At 38.3% G+C, this 20,475-nt stretch overlaps 6 protein-coding genes and 1 pseudogene across 9 annotated transcripts; 1 reads left to right on the top strand and 6 right to left on the bottom strand.

Annotated features, from left to right (window-relative positions):
* Positions 1-83: 83 nt before the first annotated feature.
* On the bottom strand, positions 84-3,513 carry LOC105964571 (PKS-NRPS hybrid synthetase cheA-like). Its single transcript, XM_088824404.1, has 3 exons — positions 3,324-3,513; positions 1,627-2,961; positions 84-1,517 (listed from the first exon to the last, which is right to left on the bottom strand). Exons 2-3 carry the CDS (start codon positions 2,124-2,126, stop codon positions 473-475), a joined length of 1,545 nt encoding a protein of 514 aa, XP_088680530.1. The 5' UTR covers positions 2,127-2,961; positions 3,324-3,513; the 3' UTR covers positions 84-472.
* LOC105950041 (uncharacterized) lies at positions 2,218-3,350 on the bottom strand. Its single transcript, XM_088823955.1, has 2 exons — positions 3,324-3,350; positions 2,218-2,961 (listed from the first exon to the last, which is right to left on the bottom strand). The coding sequence occupies exons 1-2, from the start codon at positions 3,348-3,350 to the stop codon at positions 2,218-2,220; spliced, it is 771 nt and encodes a 256-aa protein (XP_088680081.1).
* Positions 3,514-7,914: 4,401 nt separating the features above from the next.
* On the bottom strand, positions 7,915-9,850 carry LOC105949905 (pentatricopeptide repeat-containing protein At4g33990). The gene has a single exon (XM_012973209.2). The coding sequence runs from the start codon at positions 9,671-9,673 to the stop codon at positions 7,988-7,990; it is 1,686 nt and encodes a 561-aa protein (XP_012828663.2). The 5' UTR covers positions 9,674-9,850; the 3' UTR covers positions 7,915-7,987.
* Positions 9,851-10,094: 244 nt separating this feature from the next.
* Positions 10,095-12,066, bottom strand: LOC105949906 (aspartyl protease UND). The gene is made up of 2 exons (XM_012973210.2): positions 11,716-12,066; positions 10,095-11,441 (listed from the first exon to the last, which is right to left on the bottom strand). Exon 2 carries the CDS (start codon positions 11,257-11,259, stop codon positions 10,267-10,269), a length of 993 nt encoding a protein of 330 aa, XP_012828664.2. The 5' UTR covers positions 11,260-11,441; positions 11,716-12,066; the 3' UTR covers positions 10,095-10,266.
* Positions 12,067-12,242: 176 nt separating this feature from the next.
* LOC105949945 (aspartyl protease UND) lies at positions 12,243-13,706 on the bottom strand. The gene has a single exon (XM_012973249.2). The coding sequence runs from the start codon at positions 13,642-13,644 to the stop codon at positions 12,412-12,414; it is 1,233 nt and encodes a 410-aa protein (XP_012828703.1). The 5' UTR covers positions 13,645-13,706; the 3' UTR covers positions 12,243-12,411.
* An 801-nt stretch (positions 13,707-14,507) lies between these two features.
* On the bottom strand, positions 14,508-18,052 carry LOC105950002 (aspartic proteinase CDR1). Of its 3 annotated transcripts, XM_088824970.1 has the most exons (6): positions 17,911-18,052; positions 17,568-17,691; positions 15,871-16,927; positions 15,379-15,556; positions 15,114-15,296; positions 14,508-15,019 (listed from the first exon to the last, which is right to left on the bottom strand). In XM_088824970.1, the coding sequence occupies exons 3-5, from the start codon at positions 16,882-16,884 to the stop codon at positions 15,205-15,207; spliced, it is 1,284 nt and encodes a 427-aa protein (XP_088681096.1). In that variant the 5' UTR covers positions 16,885-16,927; positions 17,568-17,691; positions 17,911-18,052; the 3' UTR covers positions 14,508-15,019; positions 15,114-15,204. The 3 variants fall into 3 exon arrangements, with proteins under 3 accessions (XP_088681096.1, XP_088681094.1, XP_088681095.1); XM_088824968.1 differs by lacking the exons at positions 17,568-17,691; positions 17,911-18,052 and having other exon boundaries at positions 15,871-17,190; XM_088824969.1 differs by lacking the exons at positions 17,568-17,691; positions 17,911-18,052 and having other exon boundaries at positions 14,869-15,005; positions 15,871-17,190.
* On the top strand, positions 17,661-20,005 carry LOC105949907 (receptor-like protein kinase BRI1-like 3 pseudogene; annotated as a pseudogene). Its single transcript, XR_016034123.1, has one exon. The product of XR_016034123.1 is annotated as a receptor-like protein kinase BRI1-like 3 pseudogene (transcript).
* Positions 20,006-20,475: the final 470 nt, after the last annotated feature.

The raw sequence follows: 20,475 nt of genomic DNA on the forward strand, positions 1-20,475 counted from the left end.
AAATACAACTACAAATTGATCTAAATTGAACTAGAATTCAAATACAACTACAAATTGATCTAAATTTCAAATACAACTACAAATTGATCTAAATTTCAAATACGAATAAAATTGAACTAGATTTCAGATACAACTACAAATTGAACTACCGACCAGACTTTAATTGTTCGTACAAGAGTAGTCGGGGTTTGTACGTTTTGAGTAAGTGCCTCAAATTTTTAGCTCTATGGTGTACCCATGCCGGATGGATTGGTGGTAGTGGACTATTTGCGACCAAATTAACAAACATGAAATGATTGTTGTGCAATGTCACAACAATCATACATGATAAGTGACCACTGCCAAACATAGGAAGGTAAGTCATACTCCCTACTTGAGTCAAAAGTACCACTAATGCACTGTATCTGGTAGCAATGGCCAATCCCATTTCATTCATGTCCATCCAATAAGCTTGTGGACAAGGCCCTGAGGTCTAGTCACACTTGCGTATGACCTCAACGTATCCGGTACTGCCAAACATCGCCGTGTAGACACTAGCATGCTCGTATAACTCAATAAGCAACTCCCCTCTCACTTGCGGCCATCTTTCTTGATCCCCGTACACGGCTTGAGCAACGCACCGATACCCACAGTTGCCATCCGCCATCACGTTAACATAATCTTGAATAAGACGGACCATAAATCTGGGCACGAAAGAATAAAAGTCGATTCCTTCATGTGCAGGTATTGGAGGGGCAGCAGATTCTTGTGTGGGAATACGAGAACCACGACCTTTCATCTTCGATTGAGGCGTTCCATCAGTGCTTCTCTCAACCTTTGTTTTAGGAATCTTTGCACCAGATGAGGTTTGGCGACCCTTGGAACCACAAGACGACTTAATTGTCTCCTCATCAATATGATACTGCCATCCAGAAGGGTCTCTCTTTGTCGAGTTATTCTTTGGTCGTCCTTTGGTCTTAACAAATGATGGCTCGGACAGATGCGACGTAGACGGATAAACGATGCCACGCAATGAGGCCACGGCATTTATCTTACTCGTGTAATTCATCTTCTTCAAATTGCAATTCAGGTCATCAATCTGTCTATCCACAATCTCCTCGCGGTTTACTTGATACTCAGGTAGCTCCGAAGGCTCAACTGCCATGGTACTCCAGAATGGATGCAAGTCTGAAATGACGAACGTGTCATTATCTTCCATTTTCTGCACAATTTTGCACGCGCATGGGAGCCCATGAGTATTCCAAAGATAGTGTGTGCAAATACTCGGATCTTGCATCGCCGGGGACTCCATCTCTTCATCCAATTTCTCTAATGCCAGATGCGTAACATAACAAATCAAACCCTGAAAACACGGCCATGCTGCAGTATGCTTCCTTATCTTGGATGATAATGAAAAATCGCACTTCAGCTCACTAATTTGGATATAAACTTGGTCCCGAAGTTTGCCTTGCACGTTATCCAGACCTCCGGTCGAAGCATTTAACCAACCCTTCGCTGAAGAATGAGCGCTCTCCACCCTATCCAATTACAACAACAATCAGAGCATACAACGACAATCAAATTACAAAATAAATATTATTTTTATATAATATCTTTTATCATTTAAATAACTAAAACATGTAATACCTGTTGGTGCTCGTGTTGCCAAAATGATACACATTGCGAGTATAGGCACGAACAAACTTCTCCTTGTATATCAACCACGTATCATTCAAATACTGTATCAGCCTAGGATACCCTGCATACCGTCCAACAATTTCATTGTAATTGTAATGATACTCTTCTTCGGTTTCTGATTTCACCAGCTTAGCCCACAGCACACGTCGGAATATTAGACCTTGGTCCTTGTTGCCTCCCATAAATTTCGTCGCATTTGCCTCAACATTTCTGTTTATATGGAATATACACAACATATGATACGAAAATGGGAAGACATTTGGCAGTGCTTTCAAAAGACCCAACTCTCTGTCTGTCAAGATCGCATCAGGTTCGACACCATCTAGCAACTCTTTCAAACAATTCAAAGTCCACTCGTAGGTGTCTGCATCTTCATGCGACATAAATGCAACAGCAATTGTATAATTCCTCCCAACTGGAGTTATCCCAATTATTTCCAAAAGAGGCATTCCATACCTACAACAATGTTGTTTTTACATATTTAAACAATACAAGACATTAAAACACAATAATCATAATTTGAACAATCGTAATTTTTACTTACTTATTGGTTTTGTATGTGCAGTCCATCAATATAACATACGGGAACAACCGTAATAACTTAATAGATTCGGGACATGCAAACATAATATCTGTAATCGTGTTGCTCGTTTCACTATCGACGCGATGCCAATATCGATACTCGCCTTTTTGAAAGTTATGCATCATAAACTGAATAACAGTCATGCCCTCCATTTCCTCAGATTTAATCTTGGCCAACTCATTGTAAACATGCTTCATAGAGGTTTGTATCGTCGGATCATCTTTTCTCAGTCTATCCATGATCAGCATTGGCTTCACGTGAGAATTTCGCAATTCTTTAATTCTTGCTTTCTGTTGTGGAGTTATACGACTAGTCGTACCTTGTCCGTGAGGAAACAAAGTCGGACGATGACTATGCCTGCCATCGCTGACAGTCAACCGCCATAATTCATCAAACCTTGACCTTTTGCCAATCAATTTGAACGGACAACCACATTTTTTTGTTCCTGAGTTTCTAGGATCTTCCACATCGATATTCGTTTGTCGGCCATGTCCGTATTTGTCACACGTCATGTACTGTGCATTCTCCCTTCTAGACTGACAAATCAAACGGTGACAATGACTAACTGCAGTTTCTTTCGCCCAGTTGATTAATTCTTCCCTACTGCCGAACACAATATCAACTTGGAAGAAGTGAGAGAAATCTTCATATTCCTTTTTATCCAAAACCGAGGGATCAAAATACAAATTGTCGTCATATGGCTGCGTAAATACAAAAAAAAGGTTAGATACTTGCACAAAAAAATTAATAACAATACTAGGTATTTCGTGTAAAATTACACGAAGTATATGCATACATTTCGTGTAATTGTACACGAAATGTATGCATACATTTCGTATAGTACTGCACGAAATAAATAACAAAACAGTTTTACTGATATTTCGTGTGACTTTACACGAAATAATAGGTATTATTTCGTAGTATTGTACACGAAATGACTGGAAAATACGAATAAAGTGTTCATTTCGTGCAAAACACCACGAAATGACTTGAATAATTTCGTGATATTCTACACGAAACGACTGAAAATCGAAAAAAATCACACTAAAACGTATTTTTTTACCTCATTTACGGGATCGATGTTGGCCATCTTGATAATCGTTGGGTTTTAACTCATTTCTACGAAAACAAATCACGATCTACGAAAGTCGAAATATTTGGAGGTTGAGAGGATTTTGTAAAAGGTTAAAGTGTTTTTTGACAAATGAATTATTTTGCACTGTAGCTGGAAAAAACCGCACTGATAATAGCAAGCCCCTATATTTATATGTTTATTGTGATAAATATTAATATAAAATATAAAAATATTATCAAGTAATATTAAATAACTTCAATTTCCACATTTCAAGAATTTCCAAGAATTTGCCTCTTGACTTTGAATCTTCTCAAATTGTTGTCGTGTTCCCTTTACTTCGATTATGATAAATATAAAATAATGTATTTATTTTATTTTATTTTTCATTTGATCAAACTTCGATTAATTGTTATTCAAAATGAAATTTCCTTCCTTGTGGTAAGCAAGGAACTATAAAATGATAAAATATAAATTTTTTTTTTCCAATGGAACTGCAAAGCAGCCAGAGGAATCAACGAGACGACGCCGTACGTGTCAAAAATGAGGGGCAGAGATAAAAGAAAATATTCCGAGCATATCCAGAGTGACGTGGAAAATACGTGTACTTTACTCTATTTGTATTCCAATCCTTTATTATTATTATTATTATTATTATTATTATTATTATTATTATTATTATTATTATTATTATTATTATTATTATTACAACCACCCCCAAGGTATGGTAAAATTACGAAAATCCCCCTCATGTTTGGGTAATTATAACAGTCTCTCAATTATAGATTTTCTTACACGTCCACCCTTGCGGTTTCAACTTTAGTGGAATATTGTTGATTATATGGAATATTTATCACTTTTATACCCGTTGTATCTCATTCGAGCTCCACATTTTGAAGCAAGATGATCATAAGATGTGTTTTTTGGCTACTTGTTTACACTAGATTGTGGTGCATCAGAAACTGTATTTTTACACAAAACGAGTACAAACTAGAGCACATTCCACGAAATCTAGATGATTATGTTGAATTTGACACCAGAAGGGTGGAGGTGTAAGAAGATTCAAAGTTGAGGGGTAGATGTAATTATCCGAACAAGAGGGGGGTTTTCATAATTTCACCATACCTTAAGGGTGTGATTGTAATTTACCATTATTATTATTATTATTATTATGAAAAAAACCGTAATCACTGAAAATGGAGATTATAGTGTCACCCACCATTGACAGAGACAAGACCAATCACATTAATTGGTTAGTCGGTGCTTCTTTAACCAACATAATAAAAACATTAATTAACACCTCAAACATAATTAAATTTCATCAATAATTGCTTTCTCTATAAGACAAAAATGTCCCTGCATAATAATTGATTGGCCATATATATCCAATATACCACTGTTGATAGTGGGAATTTGTGGACACAACTTTCTCTATTTTTACCCCCATTTATTTTTATTTTTTTGCCTGCACAAGTACATAATTTTTCTATCTATCAAATAATTCATAAAATACATTAAATTATTAATAATTCTGATGGGATCAGTTCGGCATTATTGGACCGAACTCTCCATACTCAAGATTATTAGGCCGAGGCGCAATGGATGATAAATGTTTATCCCATCGAGCCAAGACCCAATGAATTGTAAGCACCGAGATGGTCCGAAATGTTTGCCAAGAGAAAACTTAGCAATAAAAAGATTGTTAATACATAACCCGCGTGTATAAAGAAGTCCACTAACATACATCAGTTTGCATAGGAGGAAGAGTAACAGACGGTAGGTGGTAAGCTCGGAAACAGTCGTTGAATATTAAGATCTTAGGATAATTTCCATAAATAAATAAGGAAAATGTGTACACTACGATCGATGATTTGCTAATCAATGTAAATTTCGGATGAATAAAGAGTCTCTAAAATCGAAATGTCTATTACAAAATTCCTTTTATAAACAAATGTAATGACCCGATTAGCATTACGATTTTGAGATCAATAATACACTCATTTTTCCTCTCTTTTTCCTTATATTTTTTCGGCCGATTAGTTCGTCTTCGCGGGCTAAATACCGGCGACAAACATAATTTTTGACGAACAAAGGAGTTGGATTTTAAAGGAGGTCTTGAGAGTGCAAATTTTGCTCCATCAAATCGTGACACTGATTTATAGTATTAAAGTACTATTAATAAAAGACTTATTTATATTCATATAGACAAATGCCCAAACATACATATAATGAAAATCTAAACTCAAGATTATTTGACTAAAAAATATGACTATCAAGATATAATTATAGTATATATTAATTCTTTTTTGAACATATATAGTATGGGTTTTTAAATAGACTAAATTATAAGGATAATTTATGTAACTTGGTAAGAATAATTGTATTTAATTTTTAAATGCTTGTAATATGTGATTAAATTCAATAGAAAAAAATACACCACCTTTTATAATTTAAAAAAGAAAGAAAATCATCATCAATCATTGAGTTGTATTTGACCAATGGCGATGGTTTTATGGCATCAGTTCATTTTCAGACTATATAGTATATTTATTAATTAAGCAATGTTTTATTGCATAATGTTATCTGTCGATTTAGTTATTTAATATATGTATTAGTTTTAGATCTTATGTTATGGTGGTTGATTAGTAGCATTATTATTATTAATTAATTAAATTAAATTAAATGAGGGTGGTGCTTTAGGTTATGGAATCGTGACCATTATTTAATTATTGAAAACTATTGGTGATTTATATTTAATTGATTTTTTTCTAAGTTACTCTAATCAAATTTAGGTAGTGCCCACTTCATCTTTTGTGTTATTCATTTGTTCTAGATTCAAAATCAATGATTTGCATGATTATACAAATTCAATATATAATTAATACACGAAATTAAAACAATTCCAAAAAAGAACAATTATCGAATATAGAAATAAAAAAAGTATAGAAAGGACGTACAAATTCCAGCCTGTGTTCTTGACCAAAAAACAACATAAAATTAAATGGAGGGGGGCCAGGCCCCCCTGCAACTCCATATTCCTTCTCATCTTGTTTTTATTTGAACAATGCCACGTTTAATTAATTAATTATTGATTCTTGTTTTTATTTTGATTACTTACAATTTTTAAGAACGATTAAGCCCTAACATATGACTAAACTAATGACTGAAAAATATAAGACAAAGACACGAATATATAATTATGTATGCATATAAAACTTAAACATAAGACAATTTTGATTATTTGGTTGATGTGTGTGGACTCTTGTTTAAACATATCTTTCACAACAATTAATAAGCAGAATAACTCCATGAATAATTGGTAATTATTCACACCTAATAATATTAATTAACAATATTTGTTCTATTAATAAATAAATAAGTAGCACACTTTTGTTGTGTAATGTAATTTTGACTGGATGTGGGAAGATGCTGTTTCTTGGGTTAGCAAACTCCGAATAATTTATGGCTCATACCTTTTTATTATTATTATTATTATTATTATTTATTTTTCAAGATTTTTTTAGCAACGAATGCGATCCGATTTCAAGAAAATTATTTTACTTTTGTTTTTTTAAAAAATGCGACAATGGAGCCAAGGGTTGGATCCTTCATCTACATGGATGCAAATTTCAGCATAAATTGGAGTTAGAATTAAAATTAAATATGTTAAATCTATGAAACATCATAATTTATTATAACTCTGAAAATGAGATATTATTCTTTAGCAATCTCACAATATAATATTGAGAAGGAGATAAGAGTTGTTACTATATTTTATAATGTATTGTGTGGCTTTGATGCTTGAAAGCGTGGAAACTGAAAACCGACTTTTGATTATTAATAATGAAAATTGGACACCATCAATGGCTGCCCCTCACGCGCCGCCCTATTTTTTTTTTAATAATAAATAAATTAATTAATTAACTACGTGATGTACATGTTTTGCAATTCTTTGTTTGTTTGTTTGTTTGTTTTTTTCGCCCATTTCAACTATTTTCTACAAGTCCCAATTTTTTTTCTTCAATAAGATGAAGCAATGAAAATTTAAATATGGGTTTGATAAATAGAGTTTAGGTAATGGGTATTTTCTTTTCCCATATGATTTTGTGGCGTACACGTATGTGTCTATTCAAACGGTTTAAATCACCTAATGGAAAAATAAAATAAAATAAAAATCTACGGTAGAGACTCGATAAGTTCTTAAATAATAGTTTCTTTTGGTTATAACTCGATAAAAATCTACTTACTTATTAGTTCCATAATTTAATAGAATTTTGTTACTTCCGACTCTATTAATATACAGAGGTTTATATATATATACATATATATGATGTTATCATCATGTGCAAGAAAGTTAGAAACTTTTTAAAGGTGTTCTGCACACACAAGAACACTATTTTCCTCCATTAGTTTCAGACCTCAGATTTTGCTTAATTAAGACTCTAATTTCTAGAGAGAGAAAATGACATCAACTTATACCAACTAAACAAGCAAATATGAGTGGTTCTTACGTTTAGGACAAGTTTATTAATTCCCTGCATGCTGATCTATGATTGTTATGGTGAGACCCTTTACTGTCTGATTCTCAGGAAAACTACATCTCTGTATATTCATTCATTCACTGAATATTTTTACAAGAATTAAAATCCACAAATTTAAAACTTTTTAATCGATCGATTTACTTCGATCAAACTGCACGCAGGCTCCTTCTTCAATCCACCAACTCGAATCAAGTTCCTCGTCCGGTCAACACAATCCCACTTTCTATTCATTGCGTACACGTTCGAAAGCAGAACATAAGGCGAACACCTCGTAACATGACCAAGTTCTAGAAGCTTCTTAGCTATCTCTTCTCCCGCAAGAAACCCTCCATGCAATCTGCACGAAGAAAGTAACGACCCCAAAACAACTGCATCGTTTATTACAGAATATTTACGTGCGTATTCGTTAGCTTCGGTTAACCTCCCGGCTCTTCCTAGTAAGTCAACGAGGCTGCACAAATGGTTCGCAGTAGGGGTAATTCCGTAAATCTCGCTCATGGAGTTGAAAAGGGCCCGGCCCGCATCCAACAGGCCCGAATGATTGCAGGCCGTTAGAAGTTCGAGAAACGTAACGGAATCTGGCTCCAGTCCTGTTTTCGTCATTTCCTCGAACAATGCAATAGCTTTCTCGGCAAGGCCGTGATTTGCAAAGGCAGCGATAATGCTGTTCCACGAAAAAATATTACGAATCTCCATTTGCTGGAAAATAGTGTAACTCGAAGTAATGGATCCGTTTTTAGCGTACATGTTGACAAGTGAATTTCCAACACCAACATCATAATCTTGCCTTGTCCTAATTAGACGGGCATGAATTTCCTTCCCGTTTATCATTGAGCCCGTTCGAGCAGCTGCAGAAAGCACACTTGCGTACGTGAATTCATCTGGATCCACATTACGTTCATTCACCATCTCTCGGAAAATATCCAAAGCCTTTGAGTTATCTTCACAGTGACAGCAAGCAGCAATAGCTGTATTCCACGAAATAGCATCTTTTTCTTCGATATACCTGAAAACCTTTTCGGGTTCGTCTATCAGATTATAACTCGAGTATAATGCAATCAAGATATTTCCGGAAAATGCGATGTAATCGAGCCCAAGCTTTAGCATTTGACCGTGCAATTGCATGACTACAGATAGATCATAACTGGGTTGACCGGGCCCTAATAATCCCGCAAAAGTAAACTGATCAGGAACGAGACCCAGTCGAGACATACTTCGGAATAATTCAATCCCCTTTTCTTGCTGTTTATTTTCAACCAACCCGGTAATTGCTATATTGTACGAAACCAATGTTAAAGAATCTGACTTACTATCAGTAAACATCGATAAGGCATCGGTGCACATACCACATTTCATGTACATCAAAATTAGTGAATTAAGAACGAAGATAACACAAGCATGTCTCAGTTTTAATGCCTGAGCGTGAATTTGCCGCCCGAGATACAAGTCCGTAATTTCGGAGCAAGAACTAAGAACACTAGCAAAGACGTGTTCGTTTGGCTTAAAATACGTCTGCATTCGACTGAAAAGTTGAAGTCCTAAACGGGGTCTATTCGACTGGCCGTAACCCGATATCATAGCAGACCATGTGACCAAATTTCTGTGCGGCATTTCGTCAAACAGGTGGCGGGCGGCATCAATGCAGCCACATTTCGCATAAAAGTTGAGAACATGGTTTCCGGTAAAGACTTCTGCCAGCGTTCCTGTTTTGATTGCGGCAGCGTGTAGGGAAATCCCAAGCCGGAAGGACTTTGTTTTGGCGCAGTGGTGGAGAAAGGAACCAAGTTTCTCCGGCACCATTTTTCCACCAAGAAATCTGATGTTGAAGACGAACTGCACATAAATTGACCACTGGAATCGAAATTCACAACTACAATTTCATTAAAATGTTGCCCTTTTTCTCAAATCTAATTAATTTGGGGGTTCTTCAATTTTAAAAATTACAATATCACCACATCCCAATTCCGAGAGTGAGCTTGTCACAAATCTCAAATCCTGTGAAATGGCGGCAATATTACTTGAATTTGGCGGCAAGAGCACATTGTGTATTTTTTGCCCGTTGGAGAAAGTGCATCTAAAAACCCATTTGTCAATAATATATAATATATATAAATCAAAATTATAAATAAGAGCTTATAAGTACTTGTAGTTAGTATTATCCATTTCAATTAGTAAAGGAATCCAATAAGCATCTAATAAAATAATTTAAAGAGATTATAAGTTCATAAAAATAGTTGATAAGCTCCTTGTCCAAACATTTTAATAATTAATTATTTTAAAATAAGACGTAACAGTTTATCAACAACTCTTAAAACATAACAACATCAAATAAGCTTAGCCAAACGGGACCTAAGTGAACAAAAGAAATGGTTTTGTGTTGATATGCTACTACTTTAGTCTTCAAGGAGTTCACAGTCGATCTTCGAGAACCTGACCTTCATTTCATTCAAATCGAATCCAATATTACAGTACTGCTGAGCAAGCACTCCTATTGTATTCGTTTCGTCTTCCGAAACAACGACAGCCATGCAAAAAATGTCGCTTCTTATTCTATGGAACATCCCTTCGACATTCAACCTCAGTTTGGTATCCCCGTCGAAATGCAAAGTCACACTCGGGAAATCCTCTATATCTCTCACCATATCCCCCCTATAACACGGCGTTTCCTCGAAACCCTCGATTATTTCAAGCTGCATAGAATCCGCAAGTATGTTGACCACTTCTTCCTTAAGCGCTTCGAAAGCACTCCTCTGTAAATAAGTGAAAGTGGACCCCGAGTCTATTAGGACGTTGTAGTGGTATTCTTGCTTGTTGAACTCGAGTTTCTTTTCCCCTACGCTAATCCCTTGTATGCTCACCACATATTGATCGTTCCTAATATCCAACCCGGTTGAATCGCCGTCTAAAACGGCACCTTCGCCTAGCACCAACTGGTTGTACATGTAATAAGGATCGCTAATGTTTCCAATGCAATACGAGAACTTCTTACCGACTCGAGTGACTAACGAGTGCCCGTTGAGGTTTGATAGTCCGAGGATCCCGCTTAGTCTTACCACCACCCCATGGCTTTCGATCCCGCAGCCGAAGACTAAATCGGGAATTGCCGATATGCCCCCGTCCGAGGTGTCGAAGGTGAACTTTTCGGAGGCGATAATACCCTTGGTATACGATCCGTCCATATAGACCATGTTGTAGGTGCATCGAAAAGATTCTTGGCTGCAATCGGTGTCGCCTAAATATTGTTGGCATTGATATTTAAAGTCGCACGACAAACTTGTGCATGTCGACGATCTTTTAGGGTCATCGATTGGGGCCCGGTTTGTAGGAGGGTTGCATCCGGTGCAGAGGTAAGAATGCAGCCAAGTTAGTGGACTTCCGGTGTCCATAGCTAGAAGTTGCGGGATTGGAGGCTCACCTATTGAAACATTTACCAAGAAAAGTAGACCTCTTCCGTGCGGAACCAAAGGAGCCCTTAGGTCATTCTCTGCTTCTGAATAAGGCAAAGGGAGTATCGAGTCTCGGTGTATAAGGCGGAGGACTAGCTTCGTCCGATTCGTGGCTTCAACGCCTGTCGAAAAACGGGCAATTAGGACAAGAATCGACAGAGACATGAGCTTTTGAAAAAATGTAATGCAAGAATCTGCCATTGTAACAACAACAAAGAGGTGTTTGTGTTAGATTAGATGATAGTTAGGAGGGGATTTTAAAGCAAAGTCAAGAGTAAATAGCTTAATATAAAATTCCTCAACAAACTCTTTCCTAAAAACACAACATGATTGTTTCATGCCCTGTATAATTATACATACATCCCATAAATCTTCAAGAAGCTAACAATCAATTACCTGAAAAATCACCCTAATAATTGTGTAGTGTAAGAAACCAAAGTTAAAGAATCAGATTGAAAAGTTGAAGCGATCAACAACGGGGGGGTCTATCCGATTGGTCGTAACCCGATATCATGGCGGACCCCGTGACCGAATTTCTCAGCAAGACATTTTGTCAAACACCTGGTGGGCTGAATCAATAATGCAGCCACATTTCGCATTAAAATTTAGAACATGGTTGCCGATAAAGCTTTCTGCCGGCGTTCCTTTTTTGTTTGTGAGAGCGTGCATCGGAATCCCAAGTCGGAAAGCCTTTGTTTTCGCGCAGTGGTGGAGAAATGAACCAAGTTAAATAATTTGAGTATCTACATTATACTTCTGCAGTTTTCAATTGATGGGAACTACAATACAAACGCCACCACCTATAGATACAGGATCTAAATTAGAATATTATATTCCAATTCCGAGGTCGAGCTTGTCACAAATATCTTATCTTGTGAAATTTCGGTAATGTCAGTTGAACTTGGCGCCAAAAGCACACTATATATGAATCAAAATTTTAAATAGGAGCTTATAACTTATAAGTACTTGTAATTAGGTGGTGCTTGCAAAAGCTTACTTAAAAAGCAGAAGTTTGCGACCGTGAGTTAAGTTGGGATTAAATGTTTATTTCTAAAAACGAATGGTTTTGCGCGTTGATACTCGTGTACTTTTTTAGTCTTCAAGGACTTCACATTCAATCTTCAAGAAACTAACCTTCATTTCATTCAAATCAAATCCAACATTATAGTACTGCTGAGCAAGCACTCCTATAATATTAATTCCGTTCGTCGAAGCAACGACGGCCATGCAAAACAAATCGCTTCCGATTCTCTGAAACATTCCTTCGACATCCAAACTCAGTTCAGTTTCTCCGTCGAGATGCAAAGTCACAGTCGGAAAACCTTTTAAATCTCTCACCAAATCCCCTCTATAACAGGGCCTTTCCCCGAAACCCTCGATTAGTACAGGCTGGATCAGACCGTCGAGCATGTTCACCACTGCTTCCTTAAGGGGTTCGAAAGCACTTCTCTTTAGAGAAGTCAACGTTGACCCCGAGTCTATTACGACGTTGTAATAGAATTCTTGCTCGTTGAACTCAAGTTTCGTCTCGCCCACGCTAATCCCTTGTAAGCTCACCACATAGTGACCGTGCCTAATACCCAACCGAGTTGACTCGCCTTCTAGAACGGCCCCTTCGCCTAGTACCAACTGGTTGTACGTGTAATAAGGGTCGCTGATGTTTCCTATGCAGTACGAAAATTTCTTACCAACTCGAGAGACTAACGAGTGTCGGTTGAGGTTTGAAAGTCCGAGGATTCCGTTCAGTCTTAGCACGTTCCCGCGGCTTTCGAGCCCGCAACCGAAGAGTAAATCGGGAATTACCGATATGCCGTCATCTGACGTAGCGAACGTGAACTTTTCTGAGACAATAATGCCCCTGGCATACGATCTGTCGACATATTCTATCTTGTAGGTGCATTGAGAAGATACTTGGCTGCAATCGCTGTTGACGAAATATTCTTGGCATTGGTATTTAAAATCACACGAGAGCTTTGTGCAGGTCGATGATCTTTTAGGGTTGTTGAGTGGGGCCCGGTTTGCCGGAGGGTTGCATCCGGTGCAGAGGTGAGGGTGCAGCCACGTTAGTGAACTTCCGGTATCCATAGCTAGAAGTTGCGGGATCGGAGGCTCACCTATTGAAATATTTACCAAGAAAAGTAGGCCTCTTTCGTACGGAACCAAAGGAGCCCTTAGGTCATTCTTTGCGTCTGAATAAGACGGACGAAATATCGAGTCTCGGTGTATAAGGCGGAGGACTAGCTTTGTCCGATTTGTGGCTTCAACGCCTGTCGAAAAACGGGTAATTAGAACAAAAATAGAAAATGCAATGTAAGAATTTGCCATTGTACAATAAAACAGAGGTTGTTTGAGTTAGATTAGATCATAGTTAGGAGGGTGTTTTAAAGCAAACTAAAGAGTTGTTATAATAAAATTTCTCAACAAACTCTTTCCTAAAAACCACAACATGTGTCATATATAGTAAAAACACCATGATTAGTTCATGTCATGTATATTATATGTAAATCATCGATCTTCGAGAAGTTCTAGATGCTTATTTTCCACCAGCCCCGATAGTTGTTACAATGTAAGAAACGAAAGTTAAAGAATCGGGCTTACTTCAGTAAAGATCAATAAGGCATCGGAGAGCACATACTGCATTTCATGCTGCAAAATTAGTTTTACCTGAGGATGAATTTGCCGGCCAAAGTACAAGTTCTTACTTTCAGAGGAAGAACTAAGAGCACTGGCAAAGACAGATTCCATTTGACTGAAAAGTTGAAGTGCAAAATGGGGTCTTTTCGATTGGTCGTAACCCGATATCATGGCAGACCACGTGAGCAAATTTCTGTGCGAAATTTTGTCAAACATCTGGCGGGCTGAATCAATGCAGCCACAATTTGCATAACAAATTTGGAGCATGATTACCGATACAGATTTCTGTATGTGTTCCTGTTTTGATTGCGGCAGCGTGTAGCGAAAGCCCAAGCAGGAAGGCTTTAGTCTTGGCGCAGGTGGTGGAGAAAGGAACCAAGTTTTTTCCGGCATCATTTGAAAGCATTTGAAAGGGCACACATCTGGCATTCTTGTGAAATATCCGGTAATTAGTTGAAAATTTTGGCGGCAAGAGCACTCTTATATGCGATTGTATAAATATGAAGCCACATTCACTATAATTATAAATTAAAAAAAAAAAAAAAAAATCACTTGCAAATAATATATCAACAATTATGATTTAATTCTCCTATTTTTAGTAAAGCTAACTTAAAACAAAACAAAACAAAAAAAAAAAAAAAAAAAAAAAAAAAACAAAAAGAACCCCTCTTGCACTATACATCAACTTGAATTGTATACTTTCCTTTAACTCAGATTCACTTCTGCTATCGAAAGATTTCTCTCGAATTGTAGCCAAGACCGAACTCCAGGATCTCGACTTTGAACACTTTTTCGTACCAAGAAACACTTCACCGTTCCCCATTTCGACTCCTATGTTGTTGCTCTTGTCTGAAAAAACTCGGTCTGAACTTGCTGGCAGTTTATGGTTGCATGACTTGGATTTGGAAGTGCCCTTCTGTGCAACCGAGGCCAGTTTTCTAGCAGTGGGGGCAAAGTACAATGGCGAAACGTTGGTTTCGAAGAGTGAATAAGGCAGCAAGAAATATACCCTTTTTGGCTCCCAAAGTTCGTCTGGTTTAAGAGACTTTGTGCTGTTGCAGAGAAGCTGAGATTGAGAAAACAAGAAATGCTTTGGTGAATCGATAATCAAATTGCTCTATGTCTTTAAGAAGTTGACATTCAATATTCAAGGAACTAACCTTCCATCCCATTCAAGTCGAATCAAACGAATTTATTACAACGTTGTAATAAAATTCTTGCTTGTCGAACTCGAGTTGCTTCTCCCCTACACTAATCCCCTGTATGCTCACCACATAGTAACCGTGCCAAATTCTCAACGGGGTTGAGTTGCCTTCGATCACAGCTCCTTCGCCCAGCACCAACTGGTTGTACATGTAATAAGGATCACTAATGTTTCCAATGCGATACGAAAATTTATTACCGAGTCGTGAGACTAGAGTTTACCGGTTAAGGTTTTGGAGTGCGAAGATCCCGTGTAGTGTCTCCACGGTTCCAATGCTTTTGACCCCCGGCCAAACATTAAATCGGGAATCACCGATATGCCCCCGTCAGATGTAGCGAACGTGAACTTCTCGAAGACGATAATGCCCCTGCAGTAGGATCCGTCGAAATAGTCTATTGCCTGTCAAAAAACCGGCAATTAGGACAAGAAAAGAGAGAGAGACAAGAGCTTTCGAAAAAGTGCAACGTAAGAATTTGACATCGTACACAACAACAAAGAGGTGTTTGTGTTTAGATTAGATCACAATTAGGAGGGGATTCTAAAGCAAAATAAAGAGTGAAGAGTTTATCATAAAAATTCCCAACAAACCCTTTCTTAAAAAAACATGTGCCATCTATAGTAAAAACATTATGCTTGTTTAATGTCCTATAATACATTATAAATATAAATAATCAATCTTCAAGAAGCTCACAATCAATCCTCTGAAAACTCACCCTCATATTATCCAAATTAAACCCCACATTGTAGTACTGCTGCGCCATCACACCGATCACATTCATCGACTTCGATTCCACAACCGCCATGCAGAACCCCAATCCTTCCGGAGTCTTCTGGAACATTCCTTCAACATCCAAATCAATATCAACCCCTTCCGAAAGATGCAAGCTCACAATCGGAAACCCTTTGAGATCTTTATCCAAATCCCCCAAATAGCACAGCATATTATCGCCATTCCCGACATGCGCGGGCTCCAATAACCCATCCATCAACCCCCTCACCTCCTCCACAAGCTGCACGTACGCACTCTTCACGAGCTCCGTAAAAGTCGTACCTGTATCTATCACAGCATTGTAATAGAAATCGTACTCATTTATGGCCAACTGCTTATCCCCCACGCTTATGCCTTCGATTGTGACAAAGTAGTGGTTGTTCCTAGTGCTCATGGGAGTGGACATGCCCTGGATTATAGCTCCGCTTCCCAAAATCAGCTGGTTATAGATATAGCTCGTATCTCTAATGCTGCCTAGGCAGTAGGAGAATCTGTTGCCGCCGGTGCGGGAGACGAAGTGGTGCTCGTTGGGGGCTTCGAGGCCGAAGATTCCGTTGAAGTTTCCACCGGGACCCCCGTCGAATTCTAGGGTGCACCCTAGGACCACGTTAGGGATTTCCACCGTACCTCCGGTGGAAGTCAGGAAAGTGAACTTCTCCAGGGCGAGGACGCCGCTGCTTGCGGTATTGTCCTCGTATCTTATTCCGAAAGAGCACTGCGAATCGTACTGCGGGTTGTTGTAGCTGGGGGAGGCGGCGTAGTCCTGACAGAGGCGGGATGAGTTGGATATACCAATGTAGGTGGAGGATCTTTTCGGGTCGAATATTTTGGTTTTACAGCTGTCACAACGGGTGCAGTGGACCCAAATGAGGTTGCTGCCGGTGTCCATGGCTAGGAGCTGCGGGACCGGGGGATGACCGATGGAGATGTTGACCAGGAAAAGACTGGTGTCTTCCATCGGAATTAATGGAGCTCGTATATCATCATTGTCCGATGAAAGCCTGTGAATAGGTGGTGGAGTTATCGAATGACGGTGAATTAGCCTGAGGGAGAGCTTACTACTACTTATTGTGCCTCTTGTGAATGAAGCGGCAATGACAATTTGATGATGGCAAGTGATCAAATGTAGTAATAATAATGCACCAACACAGTAGAAAGTGTAGGTCATATTCGTTTTTTTTTTTTTTAATCTTTTTCAAATCTTCCTATTCGTATGAGGATTTTTTTAAGTAATTTGAAACAAACATGGAATAATCTGGATGAAGATTGATCTTTTAAATCGAAATTTATAGAGGATTTTAATTTAAAAAAAAAAAAAATTGGTTAGCTAGCTAGATTGCAACTTAACTCTCAACAAAGTTGTTTCTAGCAATCTAATAAGGGACATACCTACTAAATTGTCAACAAGAAACTGACACAATATATACCATGTACAATTGATTAGTTTCTGCTTAGCTGCACAAAGGAGTAAATAATTCTAAATGCATAGTTCATGATAGGACAAAAGGAAATACAGACTGCAGAAAAGTTTGATCATTTTATATTCAAGAATCCAATTAAATTGTAATTAGAGCATCTTAGAGGGGTATTAATGAAATTAAGCCAAAATAAAGTGCGACAATTACAAATAAGAAGTTTCACCTGTTGGGTGCACATAGCAGTTGTCAAAAGATTCATAAACTCTCTCTACTCCGCCCCTTTTTGGGCCATGTTGGAATTATTATTACCACATAATTCGGCGGCTTCCTTCTCTTCTGGGTAGATGCTTAAAAAAATCAAAAAAGAACACAGAGAAAAATCAACTCCAATTTGTCTTCAAGATTCAATAAATAATTAAAAACTTAACCAGCCTTTGTTGACAGAAAACAAAGACCAATGGTGGAGAACTCCAGAGCACAAAACATGTATTATAGAATAATAACCAGGAGTAATCTGATTCCAGATCTGAACAAAATGAAGAGAAAACAGCTAGTTTTTTTACTACCTCGTATTACAAGAATCAAACTCTGTGCCTTTGTTCTTGTTTCTGTGATCTGCTGTAGCTTTGGAGAAGATGGTGATGATCAAGTACTGAAACTAATGGCCTTCAAAAACTCATCGGTGGAATCCGATCCAAGAGGGTTCTTAACCAACTGGACTCCGGATTCGACGAGCCCTTGCTCGTGGAACGCAGTTCACTGCTCCGAAAATGGCAAAGTCGTAAAACTCGACATCACAAACGCCACCTTAGTCGGCCACCTCCACATCTCCGATCTCATGGTCTTGCCTAATCTCACCGAGCTCCATTTCGGCGGCAATTCTTTCTACGGCAATCTGTCGTCGAGCATCAACACGTGCACCTTCGAGTTTCTTGATTTTTCGGCCAACAACTTCTCCGGTGATCTTGCCGCAGCTCTCGATTTCGGGAGCTGCCGAAATCTCAGAAAACTGAATCTCTCTTCCAACGAATTTTACGGTGAGATTCCACGCGGGTTGGGGCGTTTGTGTGGGACACTCGAAGAGCTTGATCTTTCGGACAACGATTTAACAGGCGGGCTTCCTTCAACCTTTGAATTTTGTTCTTCACTGATTAGCCTCAACCTCGGAAACAATCAGCTCTCGGGTGATTTTCTCTCCACAATCATTGGCTCGATCACAACCCTCCATTTTCTCCACCTACCGTTCAACAACATCAGCGGCTCAATACCGCAATCGTTCACAAACTTCACTCAGCTTCAAGTACTCGACCTCGGTGCAAATGCCTTAACCGGAGATCTGCCTCTCGAATTTTGCTCGAGCGAAGTTCAGTCACCTCTAGACACGATAATCTTGGCCGATAACTATCTCACAGGTACGATTCCTACAGGGCTCGGACTGTGTAAAAACTTGAGAGTCATTAATCTCAGTTTCAACGCTATTTCCGGACCGATTCCAAGTGAAATCTGGGCGCACCCGAAGCTATCAGACATAGTTATGTGGGGCAACAACATCACAGGCGAAATCCCACAAGACATTTGCAGTACAGGAGCAAATATCAAGACAATGATCCTCAACAACAATCTCATCACCGGAAAGATTCCGGTTTCCATAGGCAACTGTACTAATCTGGTTACACTCTCGTTGTTCAGCAACCGACTCACCGGTGGAATCCCACCGGGCATTGGAAATCTAGCCAATCTCACCGTGCTTCAGTTCGGTGACAATTTTCTTACAGGAGGGATACCCCCTGAACTAGGCAGGAGCACAAGCCTCGTATGCCTCGAACTGAGCGATAATTTCCTGACCGGAGAGGTCCCATCGGAGCTCGCGAACCAAACAGGACTTCTGATAGCCGGCATTGCACCTAAAAGAACCTTTGTCTTCTTGAAAAACGGAATCAGGGCAGGATGCATAGGTTCAGGCAGGCTGATCGAACTGGAGGGGATTAAATGTATGTCGAAGCTCTACGATCTTTTCCCTTTCCGAAACTGCGCCGTTTTCAGGATACACCCTGGAAACGTGTACTACGCATCTGAGAGAAACGGAAGCATGATTCACATTGATCTGTCACATAATGACCTGACGGGGACGATACCTGAGAGCATAGGCTCGATGTATTCTCTAAGGATACTCAATTTAGGGCACAACAGGTTGAACGGAAACCTACCGGCAAGTTTAGGCGGTCTGAGATCGCTGTCGACGCTGGACCTATCGTACAACAGAATCGATGGATCCATACCAGGAACGATGCAGATGCTCTCGTTTCTTACGGATATGGATGTGTCGAACAACGATCTCGTCGGGCAGATTCCGATGGGCGGGCAGCTGAGTACGTTTCCGGCATCTAGGTTTGAGAATAATTCGGGGCTTTGCGGAATTCCTCTGCCACTGTGTGGAAGAAGTAGGAATCCACCACCACCGCCGCCGCCGCCGAGGGTTGAAGGAGATTCGTCGGCGTTTCCGCTGCGTGGATTCGCTATGTATTTCGTGATTGGATATGTACCATTTTTGGTTTGCTCGTTCTGCATTTTCACTTTCTGTTACGATTTGAAATGTGCGAAGTTGGAATGGTACAGAGTTAAGGTGCAGAGAAGGAAACGAAAGTGAAGAGGGTTTATATACTTTTCCTTTTTATTTATTTAATTAATTTAATTTATTTATTTATTTTTTCATTGACAATGTATATTTATATTTTACATTTTATTATGAAATGTATAGTTAACGAATTTGCTAAATTAGAAAATATTAAAATAATTTTATATTGTACTTTATAATATATTTATCATTAAAAAATAATATTTTATTATTGTGTTACTTTTTTTGCAAATATATGTACTAAAGATGAAATTTATTATTTTACTTAGTATTAATATTAACAAAAAAAAAACAATTATATATAATTATCATTTTAATCAACATAAAAACAAATCTTTCATAACAAATTATAAGAGTTTGTTATTTATTAATATACACCAATTAAGTTATTGAAATTTATAATATCAAATAAAAATATTATTTTGTATAGTTATTGATTAGTATTAAATGTTATTAGTATATTAACAAAAATAAAACTCACATAATTAAGAAAATT

This window comes from Erythranthe guttata, chromosome 10, assembly GCF_056151865.1.
Source record: "Erythranthe guttata isolate IM_541 chromosome 10, IM_541, whole genome shotgun sequence".
Classification (NCBI taxonomy): Eukaryota; Viridiplantae; Streptophyta; class Magnoliopsida; order Lamiales; family Phrymaceae; genus Erythranthe; species Erythranthe guttata.

Excerpts from the sequence above, each read along its gene's own strand:
- LOC105964571 (XM_088824404.1), bottom strand. The coding sequence starts at position 2,126 with ATGCCTCTTTTGGAAATAATTGGGATAACTCCAGTTGGGAGGAATTAT. Across the intron at positions 1,518-1,626 it reads GGCAACACGAGCACCAACAG|GGTGGAGAGCGCTCATTCTT; the intron begins GTATTACATGTT and ends GTAATTGGATAG.
- LOC105950041 (XM_088823955.1), bottom strand. The coding sequence starts at position 3,350 with ATGGCCAACATCGATCCCGTAAATGAG. Across the intron at positions 2,962-3,323 it reads ACATCGATCCCGTAAATGAG|CCATATGACGACAATTTGTA; the intron begins GTAAAAAAATAC and ends GTATTTACGCAG.
- LOC105949905 (XM_012973209.2), bottom strand. The coding sequence starts at position 9,673 with ATGGTGCCGGAGAAACTTGGTTCCTTTCTCCACCACTGCGCCAAAACA.
- LOC105949906 (XM_012973210.2), bottom strand. The coding sequence starts at position 11,259 with ATGGACACCGGAAGTCCACTAACTTGGCTGCATTCTTACCTCTGCACC.
- LOC105949945 (XM_012973249.2), bottom strand. The coding sequence starts at position 13,644 with ATGGCAAATTCTTACATTGCATTTTCTATTTTTGTTCTAATTACCCGT.
- LOC105950002 (XM_088824968.1), bottom strand. The coding sequence starts at position 17,094 with ATGACCTACACTTTCTACTGTGTTGGTGCATTATTATTACTACATTTG. Across the intron at positions 15,557-15,870 it reads TTAATTTGGATAATATGAGG|GCAATAGACTATTTCGACGG; the intron begins GTGAGTTTTCAG and ends GTTTTTTGACAG. Across the intron at positions 15,297-15,378 it reads GCACTCCAAAACCTTAACCG|TTGGTGCTGGGCGAAGGAGC; the intron begins GTAAACTCTAGT and ends ATGTACAACCAG.